General features: G+C 47.1%; 1 protein-coding gene across 31 annotated transcripts in view; it reads right to left on the bottom strand.

The window, feature by feature from the left end:
- Window positions 1-14341, bottom strand: part of R3HDM2 (R3H domain containing 2) — a 184961-nt gene that overhangs the window by 166133 nt on the left and 4487 nt on the right. For 10 of the 31 annotated variants that reach the window (XM_063786425.1, XM_063786438.1, XM_063786408.1 and 7 more), the window contains exon 1: window positions 14011-14334. The exons of 4 other annotated variants lie outside the window; for them this stretch is intronic. Coding sequence is in view for 1 of the 27 variants with exons in the window: in XM_054663120.2 (XP_054519095.2) it covers window positions 13835-13876 (42 nt within the window). In the remaining 26 variants the exon portion in view is untranslated. Of the gene's footprint in view, window positions 1-6161; window positions 6263-13834; window positions 13923-14010; window positions 14335-14341 lie in introns of those variants that run through there. 17 more of the 31 variants (XM_063786411.1, XM_063786423.1, XM_063786422.1 and 14 more) reach the window with 9 other exon arrangements.

Genomic DNA, 14341 nt, shown 5'->3' with positions numbered 1-14341 from the left:
AGGATGAGGCAGGAAAATCACTTGAATCCGAGAGGTGGAGGTTGCAGTGAGCTGAGACTGCGCCACTGCACTCCAGCCCGGGCAACAGAGTGAGACTCTGTCCCCCCCGCCCCCCAAAAAAAAGCCAGCCGGGCATGGTGACTCACACTTGTAATCCCAGCACTTTGGGAGGCCAAGGAGGGCAGGTCATGAGGTCAGGAGATCAAGACCAGCCTGGCCAACATGGTGAAACCCCATCTCTACTAAAAATACAAATTAGCCAGGCGTGGTGGCGGGCACCTGTAGTCCCAGCTACTCAGGAGGCTGAGGCAGGCTGAGACAGGAGAATTGCTTGAACCCAGGAGGCGGAGGTTGCAGTGAGCCGAGATCCCACCACTGCACTCCAGCCTGGGCGACAGAATGAGACTCTGTCTCAACAACAACAAAAACAAAAAAAGCCTAGGTAATCCCAGCACTTTGGGAGGCCAAGGTGGGTGGATCACCTTAGGTCAAGAGTTTGAGACCAGCCTGACCAACATGGTAAATCCCCATCTCTACTAAAAATACAAAATTAGGCCTGTAATCCCAGCTACTTGGGAGGCTGAGGCAGGAGAATCGATTGAGCCCAGGAACCGGATGTTGCAGTGAGTAGAAATCCCGCCACTGCACTCCAGCCTGGGCTACAGGGCGAAATTCCATTTCAAAAAAAAAAAAGAGAGAGACTTCCACATGAAACTGGGTTTATATCCTGGCCACATGATGATGGTCATATAATCTAACCTAACTTCCCTAAGCCTCACTGTGAAATGGGGATAATACAATACTATTCCATGAGGATTATTATTCTGAGGATTAAATGATCTAATATGTATAATTTGTTACTATACTCCCATGACATTATCACATTATTTGTTCTTTTTTTGTATGTCTTGGCAACTTACAGGTCACTGTCAAAATTTTTGCCAAATATATCCAAAATCAAAGAATTATAATGCATTCCATCCAAGGACCAATAACAGTCCTCCATTGGCACAAATAAGTGAGAACTAACATTCTCTAAAGAATATAGCATGTGATGGGAAATGTAGCTTACCATCTTATGTTTGCTCCTTCCTCAAAATATTACTGGGTTATCTGTCAGGAATGGGCATAGGCTACCTTGGTCCCAAAAATGTCAATCTTAACATTAAAATCCAATGCTATCAGGCCAGGAGTGTTCTTAAAATTCTGGTATTTCCTGGGGCTCGATGTCAACTCTCCTATCACTTTCTTAAGTTTGCCCTGAGTAACCCTGTTCCCTATCACAGATTTAACCTTCTTGTGGAGATTACTTCCAAATCTAAATACCCCTGCCTCTCTCTAGCACTCCAGATCCATTTAGACAACTAGCTGCTAGACATTTCCAAAAGTGAACTCTCTACCAACATTTCCTCTAATCCCAAACCTACCCTTTTCTTATCTCAGTAAGCAACACCACCCAGTTCGCCCAAGACACAAACCTGAGCGTCATCCATCCACAATTCCTCCCCTCTTCCCACATTTAAACAATCTCCAAATTCTGGAACCATCTCACATTCATCTGCTCTTTTCAGCTCTGTTTCCTCTCCTCTATTCTCATTACTTCTGCGCAGAACATTTAGTTAACGGGGCAAGGCCTCCAGAGCTTTCTTTTGCCTTCAGCAGAGCAACTGGCAATATTCCCAACAGTGGTTGCGCAGGCTGCCGTTGGTCTTTGTCCTTGTACAACTAAAAGTCTTTAGCCTATCTTTGATGGACATGTAGTGACAGTGGAAAGGAAACTAATTGTTTCAAGCTACTGAGATACGGAGACTGTTTTTTACCCAGCATACTCTAGGCTACCCTGACTTTGATATCTTCTTTTTTTTTTTTTTTTTTGTAAACGGAGTCTCTGTCGTCCAGGCTGGAGTACAGTGGTGCGATCTCAGCTCACCGCAACCTCTGTCTCCCCAGTTCAAGTGATTCTCCTGCCTCAGCCTCCCCAGTAGCTGGGATTACAGGCACCCACCACCACGCCCAGCTAATTTTTTGTGTGTATTTTTGGTAGAGATGGGGTTTCACCATATTGGCCATAGTGATCTCAAACTCTGACTTCAGGTGATCTGCCCGCCTTAACCTCCCAAAGTCCTGGGATAACAGGCATGAGTCACTGCACTCGGCCTCAGTATCTCTTATATAGACTACAATAGCCTCCTAACCAGTGTCACTCCCTCTACTCTAAATCCAGTATAAGCATTTCTTCAAATTGCTGCCAGTTTCCTTTGTAAAATACAAAATAATCATTTCATTTCTCTGATTAAAAATCTTCAGTTCACCTTTGTCTCATATGCCAAATTCCTTAATATAGCTTGTAAAGCCCACCATAAAATCAGGCCCTAAATATATCTTTCTCTTCAGTCATTCAAAATACTGCCCCATATATACCATCCATATTCTCCTTTCCTTTTTTTTTTTTTTTTTTTTTTTGATACAGATTCTTGCTCTGTCACCCAAGCTGGAGTACAGTGGTGTGATCTCAGCTCACTGCAACCTCCGCCTCCAGGGTTCAAGAGATTCTTGTGCCTCAGCCTCCCCAGCACCTACGATTACAGGCAAGTGCCACCATGCCTGGCTAATTTTTTGTATTTTTAGTTGAGACAGGGTTTTATCAGGTTGGCCAGGCTGGTCTTGAACTCCTGATCTCATGATCTGCCCGCCTCGGCCTCCCAAAGTGCTGGGATTACAGGCATGAGCCACTGTATCTGGCCATCTTTTTTTTTTTTTTTAGAGACAGGGTCTCACTCTGTTGACCAGCCTGGGGTACAGTGGTGCAATCATAGCTCACTGCAACCTCAAACTCCTGGGCTCAAGTGATCCTCCCACCTATCTCTCAAGTAGCTGGGATAAAAGGTGCATGCCACCACATCCAGCTAATTGCTTTAACTTCTGGTAGAGGTGGGTGTCTCACAATGTTGCCCAGATTGCTTTCAAACTCCTGACATGATGTAATTCTCCCGCCTTGACCTCCCAAGGCACTAGGATTACAGGTGTAAGCCACCGTGCCCAGCCTCATACCATATTCTTTAATACCTCTAGGTCTTTGCCCAGGGTATTGTATCTGCTTGAAATGCTCCCCCACCTTTACACTACCCCATTATATCTTTGCCTGCCTAGCCATACAAGTACCCTCAGCAGCTATCTCTCCCACTCTCTCAACAGCTATTCGAACTTGCCTCTCTTCTCAAGGCCCCTATTCAACCAACCTGCCTTACGCTAAGACATCAGCTCCCTGACCCAAAAAAATAAGTCTCCTACATCACAAGTAATATAAAGGTCATAAGGCAGAAACTCTCTCAAATTCCTTTGTTTAGATACCAAACATTTCTCCCCACCCCTTTCCTGACCTTTTCCTTCTCTTAATGAAGGGGATAATAATTCTACCCCTACTTTAGATTGCATCTTCTCTACAGGCTCAAGAACTTCATTCTGTTATCATGGCTCTGTATTGTCTTGCTCATTCTCCTGTATATATAAATATGCTCGAGTTTGTCACCTTAAAAAACTCTTCCTTGCACATTCCCTCTAATTACTGTCCTCTCTCTCCATCTCTTTGCAGTCATCTTGAAAGACAAAGTTTGTTTTTTCTCTCCTCCCATTTATTCCTCAAAATGTTATCATCATTCTAATGACCCTGCTCTCACTGAAGACACCAATGACCTGACTGTCAAATCCAGTGAGTTATTTTCTGTCCTTATCCTACTTGGTCTTTCTACCACCTGTGATACTACTGCCTTCCTCCTCCTTGAAACTCCTCCTAGTTCTCATTACACACACTTTACTGGTTTTCTTTCTTTCTTTTTTTTTTTTTAATAGAGATGAGGTCTCATCATATTGCCCAGGCTGGTCTCAAATTCCTGGCCTCAAGTAATCCTCTCGCCTAGGCCCATAGTATTGGGATTACGGGCGTGAGCCACTGTGCCCAGCCTTTACTAGTTTTCCATCTATCTTTAGGCCTCCTCAGATTTCTTCTGGGGCTCCACTTCCACCAGTCACACCTTTAACTACCAGTGTTCTCTAAGTCCTCTCCTCAGCCTGCAGCTCTTCAGTCTCAACATGCCTCTTAGCTGACCCAAACCATCACTTCAACTACAACGTATATACTACTATACTGCTGACTCCCAAATCTCTCTCCAGTCCCAACTTCTCTACCTCTGGACTGGTATATCCAACTACCTAGCAGGCATTTCCATACGGTTCCACAGGTACCTCAAATTCAACCATTCAAAAACGAAACATCTCATCTTTTGTTCCCAAACGTGCATCTTCCTATATTCCCTAATTTATAAATGGAAGTCACTAGCCACCTTAGCATGGAACCCAGAAAACTAGAAGTCATCCAAGAGCTCATCCTTCTCATTACTACTATTATCCTCTCTCTTGCTCTGTAGCTTTGTCAATCACGCATGCACACATCTCCATGTCTAAGAGATTCTTTTTTTTTTTTTTTTTTTCTGAGACAGAGTTTTGCTCTTGTTGCCCAGGCTGGTGTCTCGGCTCACAGCAACCTCCGCCTACCAGATTCAAGCAATTCTCCTGCCTCAGCCTCCCGAGTAGCTGGGATTACAGGCATGCACCACCACTCCCGGCTAATTTTGTATTTTTAGTAGAGATGGGTTTCTCCATGTTGGTCAAGCTGGTCTCCAACTCCCGACCTCAGGTGATCCGCCCACCTCAGCCTCCCAAAGTGCTGGGATTACAGGTGTAAGCGACCATACCCGGCTCTTTTTTTTTTTTTTTTTTTTTTTTAAAGACAGGGTCATCACTTCTCTGCCTTTTGGCTAAGATCAAGCGTAGTAAAAGACAGGGTCTCACTCTATTGCTCAGGCTGGAGTGCAGTGTGGTGGGATTGTGGCTTACTGCAGCCTTGATTCCCAGGTTTAGGTAATCCTCCCACCTCAGCCTCCCAAATAGCTGGGACTATAGGTGTGTGCCACCAGGCCCAGCTAATTTTTCTTATATTTCTTTAGAGGCAGGTTCTCACTAAGTTGCCCCAGGCTAGTCTCGAACTGGGCTCAAGAGATCCTCCCACCTCAGCCTCCCAAAGTGCTGGATTATAGGTGTGAGACACTACACCCAGCCTATCTATTAAATATCTCATGGTGGCTCATGCCTGTAATCCCAGCACTCTGGGAGGCCAAGGGGGGCGGATCACCTAAGATCAGGAGTTCACGACCAACCTGACCAACATGGTGAAACCCATCTCTACTAAAAATACAAAAATTAGCCGGGTGTGGTGGCATGCACCTGTAATCCCAGCTACTCAGGATGAGGCAGGAGAATCGCTTGAACCCGGGAGGCAGAGGTTGCAGTGAGCCGAAATGTGCCACTGCACTCCAGCCTGGGAGACAGAGGGAGACTCCGCCTAGCAAAAAAAAAAAAAAAAAAATTTGAGTCCATCTATCCCTGTGCACTTGCATGACTACTTTAGACCCTATTTCTTATCTAGATTATTGTGATCCTCCCTAAACTGGACTCCCTAATTCCAGTCTATTTTCCAATCCAGTCTCCAAATTGCTATAAGAGATATTTTTAAAAAGTAAATCCTTCAGTAGCTTTCATAGTTTAAGACAAAACTCGAACTTTTTAGCCTATCAAATAAGGACTTCAAGATCAGGCACCTAGGTACCTCTCTAGTCTTTTCTGTAATTCCCACAAGAATCCCATATGTAGCCTCATCCCATTCCGTGCAGTTTGGCAAAGACTCTGTTACCCTGCTCTATACCTCCATAATTTACATAGGCAGTGCCTCCCCAGAACTTTCCTCCCCATACTTCACCTAGCTAACTCCCAGGTAGTTAAGGAAAAGCCAGAAAGGCTGACAGGGGCCAGATCATAAAGAGTTTTTGTAGGCCATAATCTTAGTAAGTCCTTCAAGAGATACATATGCCACTAGGTTTAAGAACGAGAGATAGGGAGAATACAACAGAAACTTTCAGGAAAATGAACATTTAAAGGACAGGGGCCAGGTGCCGTAATTCACATCTACAATCTCAGCACTTTGGGAGGCCAAGGCAGGACAGGACGACTGCTTGAGCCCAAGCGTTCAAGACCAGCCTGGGCAACACAGGAAGAACTCATCTCTACAAAATTAAAAAATAAAATTAGCTGGATGTGATGGTGTGTACCTGTAGTCCCAGCTACTTGGGAGCCTTGAGCCCAGGAGGTCGAGACAGCAGTGAGTCATGATCATGCCAGTTTACTCCAGCCTGGGCAACAGAGCAAGACCCTGTGTCAAAATAAAAAATAAAAATAAAAAAATATATAAATGAAGAATGGGCAGGAGAAAAAGAGCCAGGAAAGCAACTAAAAAAGTATAGCGTCACCAAATATTTGAAGAAGGAGAGGGGTCAACAGTAATGAATGCTGCAAAAACAACAGAGTAAGAAAAGGATGAAAAGAGATCTGTGGCCGGGCGCGGTGGCTCATGCCTGTAATCCCAGCACTTTGGGAGGCCAAGGCAGGTGGATCACCTAAGGTCAGGAGTTCAAGACCAGGCTGGCAAACATGGTGAAACCCCCCATCTCTACTAAAAATGCAAAAATTAGCCAGGCACGGTGGCGCACCCCTGTAATCCCAGCTACTAAAGTGGGAGACTTGCTTGAACCCAGGAGGCGGAGGGTGCAGTGAGCCGACATCATGCCACTGCACTCCAGCCTGGGCAACAGAGCAAGACCCTGTCTCAAAAAAAGAAAGAAAAGAGATGTGTTAAATTTTACAAGGTCTCCCATATTCTTCCCATTGATTTTGACGGTTGCTGGGAGCTGTCTCTACCAACAGCATTAGAAACTTTAAGTGGGCCAGTCGTGGTGCCTCACGCCCAGCACTTTGGGAGGCCGAGGCGGGTGGACTGTCTGAGCCCGGGAGTTTGAGACCACCCTGGCCAACATGGTGAAACCCCATCTCTACTAAAAATACAAAAATTAGCCAGACGTGGTGGCGGGCACCTGTAATCCCAGCTACTCGGGAGGCTGAGGCGATTGCTTGAACCCAGGAGACAGAGGTTGCAGTAAGCCGATATCATACCACTGCACTCCAGCCTGGGCAACAGAGCAAGACTGTCTCAATAAAAAAAAAAAAAAAAAAAAAAAAGGCCAGGTGCAGTGGCTCACACCTGTAATCCCAGCCCTTTGGGAGGCTGAGGCGGGAAGATCACCTGAGGTCAGGAGTTCGAGGCCAGCCTGACCAACATGGAGAAAACCCATCTCTACTAAAAATACAAAATTAGCCAGGTGTGGTGGCACATGCCTGTAATCCCAGCTACTTGGGAGGCTGAGGCAGGAGAATCGCTTGAACCCAGGAGTCGGAGGTTGCGGTGAGCCGAGATCGCGCCATTGCACTCCAGCCTGGGCAACAAGAGCAAAACTCTGTCTCCAAAAAAAAAAAAAAAAAGGAACAAAGAAACTGTAAGTGAACACTTCTCATGGGTATACATTCACCTGCTACAGTGCTACAGGCTGGAGTACAGTGGCGTGATCTCAATCACTGCAACTTCCGCCTCCCAGGTTCAAGCAATTCTCATGCCTCAGCCTCCCGAGTAGCTGGGATTACAGGCATGTGATACCATAACACCCAGCTAAGGTCTTGTATTTTTAGCAGAGATGGGGTTTCATTATGTTAGCCAGGCTGGTCTTGAACTCCTGACCTCAAGTGACCCACCCGCCTCAGCCTCCCAAAGTGCTGGAATTACAGGCGTGAGCCACCACACCTGACCATATATTTCAAATGTGCCTACCATTAAATTTGGATTGTCACTGCCTTAATTACTTTCCTCCTAGTCTTCTGTTATTAATCCTGTAAGCTTTCACAAGTCTGACCCATCCTTTTCCAAGACACCAAGGATTTCTTGATGCCCATACTGTTCCTCATAAACAAAAAACATAAATTCTTACAATTGTCATACACAACAAAGACACAGGCCCAACAAAAATATGAACTGTATTTTTTGAAAACCTAGCCTTTTTGGGGTTTTTAAGAGACAGGCTCTCATTCTATCACCCAGGCCAGAGTATGGTGGCACAATCATAGCTCACCGCAGCTGCAAACTTCTGGGCTCAAGCAATCCTCCCGCCTCAGATTCCCAAAGTGCTGCACTACAGGTATGAACCACCAAGCCAAGCCTATACAATATTTTTAATAACTGTGCATGTAAAACAAAGTTTTGACTGTAATTTGTCACATGAGCCTGGGCAACAAAGTGAGACTCCGTCTCAAAAAAATAAATAAATAAAAAGAAATTATTCAGTCAGGTGCGGTGGCTCACGCCTATAATCCCAGCACTTCAGGAGGCTGAGGTGGGCGGATCACCTGAGCTCGGGAGTTCGAGACCAGCCTGACCAACATGGAGAAACTCTGCCTCTACTAAAAATACAAAATTAGCCAGGTGTGGTGGTGCATGCCTGTAATCCCAGCTACTGGAGAGGCTGAGGCAGGAGAATCACTTGAACCCAGGAGGCAGAAGTTGCGGTGAGCCGAGATCGTGCCATTGCACTCCAACCTGGGCAACAAGAGCGAAACTCCGTCTCAAAAAAAAAAAAAAAATTATTCACAAAATGAGAACTACTAATATAATTCTAGAAGATGCAGTTATTTCTTTACACTAATAATATCAGAACTATGTCCAGTCAAATGCATAGCAGATCCCCAATTCTTGCACCTCCCATTAACTGTTCTCTCCTAGGCCTGGCAGCTTTCAATGTCCTCGCAAAGGTTTAAGCAAAAGCCTTAGCTTTGCCACTAGCATTCCTACAAAGTGTTAAAAGCACACTTCAGGCCGGGCGTAGCGGCTCACAACTGTAATCCCAGCACTTTGGGAGGCCGAGGCAGGCGAATCACCTGAGGTCAGGAGTCCAAGACCAGCCTGGCCAACATGGTGAAACCCTGTCTCTACAAAAAAACAAAAATTAGCCGGGCATGATGGCAGGTGGCTATAATCCAGCTAGTTGGGAGGTTGAGGCAGAAGAATCGCTTGAACCTGGGAGGCAGAGGTTGTAGTGAGCTGAAATCAGGACACTGCACTCCAGCCTGGGAGATACAGCAAGACTCTGTCTCAAAACGAAAAACGCACACTTCACTCCCTTGCCTTCCTGAGCTAAAGAAGAGTAGCCAAACCGCCCCAAAGAGGAATCTCATCCAGGTTACTCTAGCCGGAAGATCAATGGAGGTAACTAATGTACCAACCAAGAAACTAAGGAAAGATAGGTCAGGCGCGGTGGCTCATGCCTGTAATCCCAGCACTTCAGGAGGCCGAGGCGGGCAGATCACCTGAGGTTAGGAGTTCGAGAGTGGCCTGGCCAACATGACAGAACCCTGTATCTACTAAAAATACAAAAATTATCCAGGCGTGGTAGCCGATGCCTGTAATCCCAGCTACTTGGGAGGCTGAGGTAGGAGAATCCCTTGAATCCGGGAGGCAGAGGTTGCAGTGAGCCAAGATCACACCATTGCACTCCAGCTTGGGCGACAGAGCGAAACTCCATCTCAAAAAAATAAATAAATTAATTAATTAAGGAAAGATAAAATGAGGGATAACCCACAGAATTTAGGGTGCCTGCTCCTTTTTATCCTCAAACTTAGCATAGATTTAGTTGCTAAAAATGCCCCCCAAAATCAATCTGTGAAAAAAGGATCAAGTGTTCTCTAGAACTGAACATTCTACCATTGTTAGAGAAACCTATTCTTAAAGTTTTTAAGCTCAACTGTCTCTACATGAATTGGTGGGGGTGAGGGTAGGAACTAGCCCATAAAGACAGAACTATAAATATTAACATCTTCAGGCTACTGAAAAACTCAAAGTGGAACCAGCCTGCTCAGCTAGGTAGGGTCAGAGAAGTAACGAGTGATATTTGTCTTGGCAGGGACATGAACAAACCTCAAGGGAAGAGCATGAAGTAGGTAAAAATTCTAGCCACATGAAATCTGAGATAAGACTACCAACACCAAAGACTTCCACACTCCATCCTCTTCTCTGCCCTCAGAGTATTTTCATTCAATGGCCCCAAAGCACGAGATGTTTGTCCAAAGAGAAACATCCCCAGAAAAAACATCTCAACATCTCTCAATGAGTACCTTAGAAAACCAGGTTTTCCTAGTGAAAACCCATCCCACCCTTCCAAGGACAACTAATCACGATGAAAAATTCATGGAAAGAGTTCAAGGAAAAAACTCCTCCTTACCTACTCAGTCAATAAATCTGTTGTGCACTTTACTGAACATCAAGTGCTGTGCTAAGTGCTGAGGATACGGAAATTAATAAAACAAAAATGTGGCTGGGCACAGAGGCTCACGCCTACAATCCCAGCACTTTGGGAGGCCGAGGCAGGAGGATCACCAGGTCAGGAGTTCAAGACCAGCCTGACCAACACAGTGAAACACCATCTCTACTAAAAATACAAAAATTAGTTGGGCGTGGTGGCGCGTGCCTGTAATCCTAGCTACTCAGGAGGCTGAGGCAGGACAATCACTTGAACCCGGGAGGTGGAGGTTGCAGTGAGCTGACATCGTGCCACTGCACTCCAGCCTGGGCGACAGACCGAGGTTCTGTCTCAAAAAAAATAAATAAATAATAAAATAAAATAAATAAATAAAACAAAAATGCCTGCTCTCCTGAAGCTTTTTTTTTTGAGACAAAGTCTCAGTCTGTTGCCCAGGCTGGAGTGCAGTGGCACGATCTCGGCTCACTGCAACCTCAGCCTCCCGGGTTCAAGCCATTCTCCTGCCTCAGCCTCCCAAGTAGCTGGGACTACAGGCGTGTACCACCATACCCAGCTAATTTTTGTATTTTTAGTAGAGATGGGGTTTCACCATGTTGGCCAGGCTGGTCTCGAACTTCTAACCTCAGGTGATGCCCCGTCCTTGGCCTCCCAAAGTGCTGGGACTATAGGTGTGAGCCACTGCGCCTGGCCCTGAAGCTTTCTACTAGGGGAGATTAAAATATATAATATGTTATAGGTTGATAACAGTTAAGGCGGAAAATAAAGCAGAAAAGGGGGAGAGAGAGTTATGTAAATGTGTACGCAGGAGGGGCTTTGCCATCCAGATAACCAAGGGAATATCACTGTTAAGAGTGACATTTGGGCCAGGCGCAGTGGCTCACACCTGTAATCCCTACACTTTGGGATTACACTTTGGGAGGTGGAGGTGGGTGGATCACTTAGGGTCAGGAGTTGAAGACCAGCCTGGCCAACATATAGTGAAACCCTGTGTGTACTAAAAATACAAAAAAATTAGCCAGGCATGGTGGCAGGCACCTGTAATCCCAGCTACTCAGGGGGCTGAGGCAGGAGAATCGCTTGAACCCAGGAGGTAGAGGTTGCAGTGAGCCGAGATCATGCCACTGCACTCCAGCCTGGGTGACAGAGAGAGACTCCATCTCAAAAAAAAAAAAGAGTGAAATTTGAGTAAAGACCTGAAGGAGATGAGGGGACAGACAGGCTATGCTCTTACACAGCTTTGTAAGAGAAAGGTAATTCAGGAAGAGGAAACAAGAGCATAGACCCTGAGGCAGAAGTGTGCCTAGTGTGCTCAAGGAACAGCCAGAGGCCAGTGTGCATGTTAGGGGAAAAGGGTGCCACAGATCTAGAGCTTTAAAGCTAAGATTGGTTTGGCTGGGCGCGGTGGCTCATGCCTGTAATCCCAGCACTTTGGGAGGCCGAGGTGGGCAGATCACAAGGTCAGGAGATCGAGACCATCCTGGCTAACACAGTGAAACCCGTCTCTACTAAAAATACAAAACATTAGCCAGGTATGGTGGGGGGTGTGGTGGGGGGCGTGGTGGGGGGGCGCCTGTAGTCCCAGCTACCCAGGAGGCTGAGGCAGGAGAATGGCATTAACCCAGGAGACAGAGCTTGCAGTGAGCCGAGATTGCACCACTGCGCTCCACCCTGGGTGACATAGCGAGAAAAGAACAACAACAAAAAAAAGTAACATTGGTTTTTATTTTGAAAGAGAAAGGAAGCCATCTCCTGTCTTAATTTTCCATTAAAAAATATTAGGCATGCTACTATTATTTTTTTTTTTGAGACAGTCTCTCGCTCTGTTGCCTAGGCTGGAGTACAGTGGCACGATCTTGGCTTACTGCAAAATCCGCCTCCTGGGTTCAAATGATTCTCCCACCTCAGCCTGCCAAGAAGCTGAGATTACAGGTGCCTGCCACCACGCCTGGCTACTTTTTGTATTTTTAGTAGAGACGGGGTTCCACCATGTTGGCCAGGCTGGTCTCAAACTCCTGACCTCAGGTGATCCACCTGCCTTGGCCTCCCAAAGTGCTGGGATTACAGCGTGAGCCACTGTGCCCGGCCAGTCAGGCATGCTATTTTTATTTGTCAAAATTTTTTACAACTTTACATTGTGAAGCTCTGCCAAGAGCAATGGCTCACGCCTGTAATCCCAGTGCTTTTGGGAGTCTGAGGCCAGAGGATCACTTGAGGCCAGGAGTTCAAAACCAGCCTGGGCAACATAGCAAGATCCCATCCCTACGAAAAAAAACTTGTGAAGCTCTACTAATCATATAATGGACACAAAGACAAATGGAACTTCAACTCTGAAATTTAACTTGTTAGGAGTTCATCAGGCCTTCAAGAAAAAAGTTATCTTTTCTCTCAACTCTCTGGAGAACAGCAACAGGGTAAGAAAAATACAACTAAAAACTGAACTGAATTAATCTAACCGGCCACTTTTCACCACTATTTAAACTTTTTGTCTTTCCCGGCGCGGTGGCTCAAGCCTACCACTTTGGGAGGCCAAGGCAGGTGGATCACTTGAGCCCAGGAGTTCCAGACCAGCCTGGGCAGCAAGGTGAAACCCCTGTCTCTACAAAAATCAGCCAGGAGTGGTGGCTCACGCCTGTACTCCCAGCTACTTGGGGGGCTGAGGTAGGAGGATGGCTTGAGGCCAGGAGGCAGAGGTTGCATTGAGCCGAAAAGGAACCACTACACTCCATTCTGGGTGACAGACTGAGACCCTGTCTCAAAAAAAAAATACAACCTTTTGTCTTGATACCCCAGCAACAAAAAGGGGGGCGGGGGTGGGGGGGGGGGAATATTGGTGGAACAAAAAAAAAAAAAAGCATTAGGAAGAAGAGCCACAAATAATTCAACTGCAAATCTATCTAAAAATACAAGAAAATGCTAGGAATTTGTGATATTCCTGAAGAGAAACCTGTCACTTTCCTCCTTCCTTGAGTCTCCACGTGGCTTACGCATATCAGACAGGACTCAGGCTTCTCAATCTTAGTTATCTATTTGAACAACATTATGTACAAGGATATTCATCCAACTGGGATCTGAATTCAAACTTTTCCACTTTTCTTTCTTCCGTTTTAACGCAGTTCTGGGATTGTTATTCGGTCATTTCTCATCATTATCCAATGACAATTCACTCTAAGTCAGTATTCCCGGTAGTTCCGAGACTTAATGGCCACAAATGTTGAAAAATGTTAGCTCTACGGGAAAACGAATCGAAGCGTTTTCAGGGGCTCGAGTAGTTATGAGCTTAGTGTAGGCCCAAGTTTTAAGCTATAGAAACATCTCCCTGTATGTGCCAACTCAAATCCCCGTCCCTGTAAGAAACCTGGACACCAGCATGATTTTAAACACTTCTACACCTCTCCGTCCTATTTTTCCATGCTCCACGCTCGAAGGAAAACCGCCACCCAAGAAACACACGGAGCTAGCCACCCCGAAGCACTGGAAGGGCGCAATAGTTTTTAGGTCACCCCGCAAAGGCCACAGGTGGCGCCACCCCCCTGCCCCCGCACCGCCGCCCTCCGCCCCGCGCCCCCAGCTTCTCTCCAGCAGCGCACACTTGGAGCAGTCCTTCCCGCGGCCATCCGACCCCGACCCATCGTCCCCGGGACCGGCTGCCGGGCGCGAGGAACCCAGGCCGCGGGGCCTCCTCGCGCCCGCCCGTGCGGCCGCCACGCCCCCTCCCCACAGGCCGTCCGGGCCGCCCGCCCCCTCGGCCGGGAGGTGGCCTCACCTCGCACGGGCCTTGGCGGGGAGGGCGCCCACGTCTCCGCCCGCCGCCCGGGCCCACGGCCGCTCGGCTGCGGCTCGGCCCCGACGGCCGGCGGCGGCGCGCTTCTGGGGGCGGGCTTTTCTCGGCCGGGGCTTTCCCGGGGCCGAGGGCTGGGAAGCAGGGGGGACTGGGACGGGGGAGGGGAAAGGGGCTTGGGAAGGAGGGGGGAGAGGGGAAGAAAAGGGGGGAACCAAACCCGGAAAGGGAGAAAAGGGGGGAGGGGAAAATCAGAAGGGGAAGAAAAGCCCAGAGTCCGCCCCCCGCTGCGGCTGCGCGCTACGTCACTACGTCC

This window comes from Pan troglodytes, chromosome 10, assembly GCF_028858775.2.
Source record: "Pan troglodytes isolate AG18354 chromosome 10, NHGRI_mPanTro3-v2.0_pri, whole genome shotgun sequence".
Taxonomy (NCBI): Eukaryota; Metazoa; Chordata; class Mammalia; order Primates; family Hominidae; genus Pan; species Pan troglodytes.
This window is presented reverse-complemented; position numbering and strand designations above follow the sequence as displayed.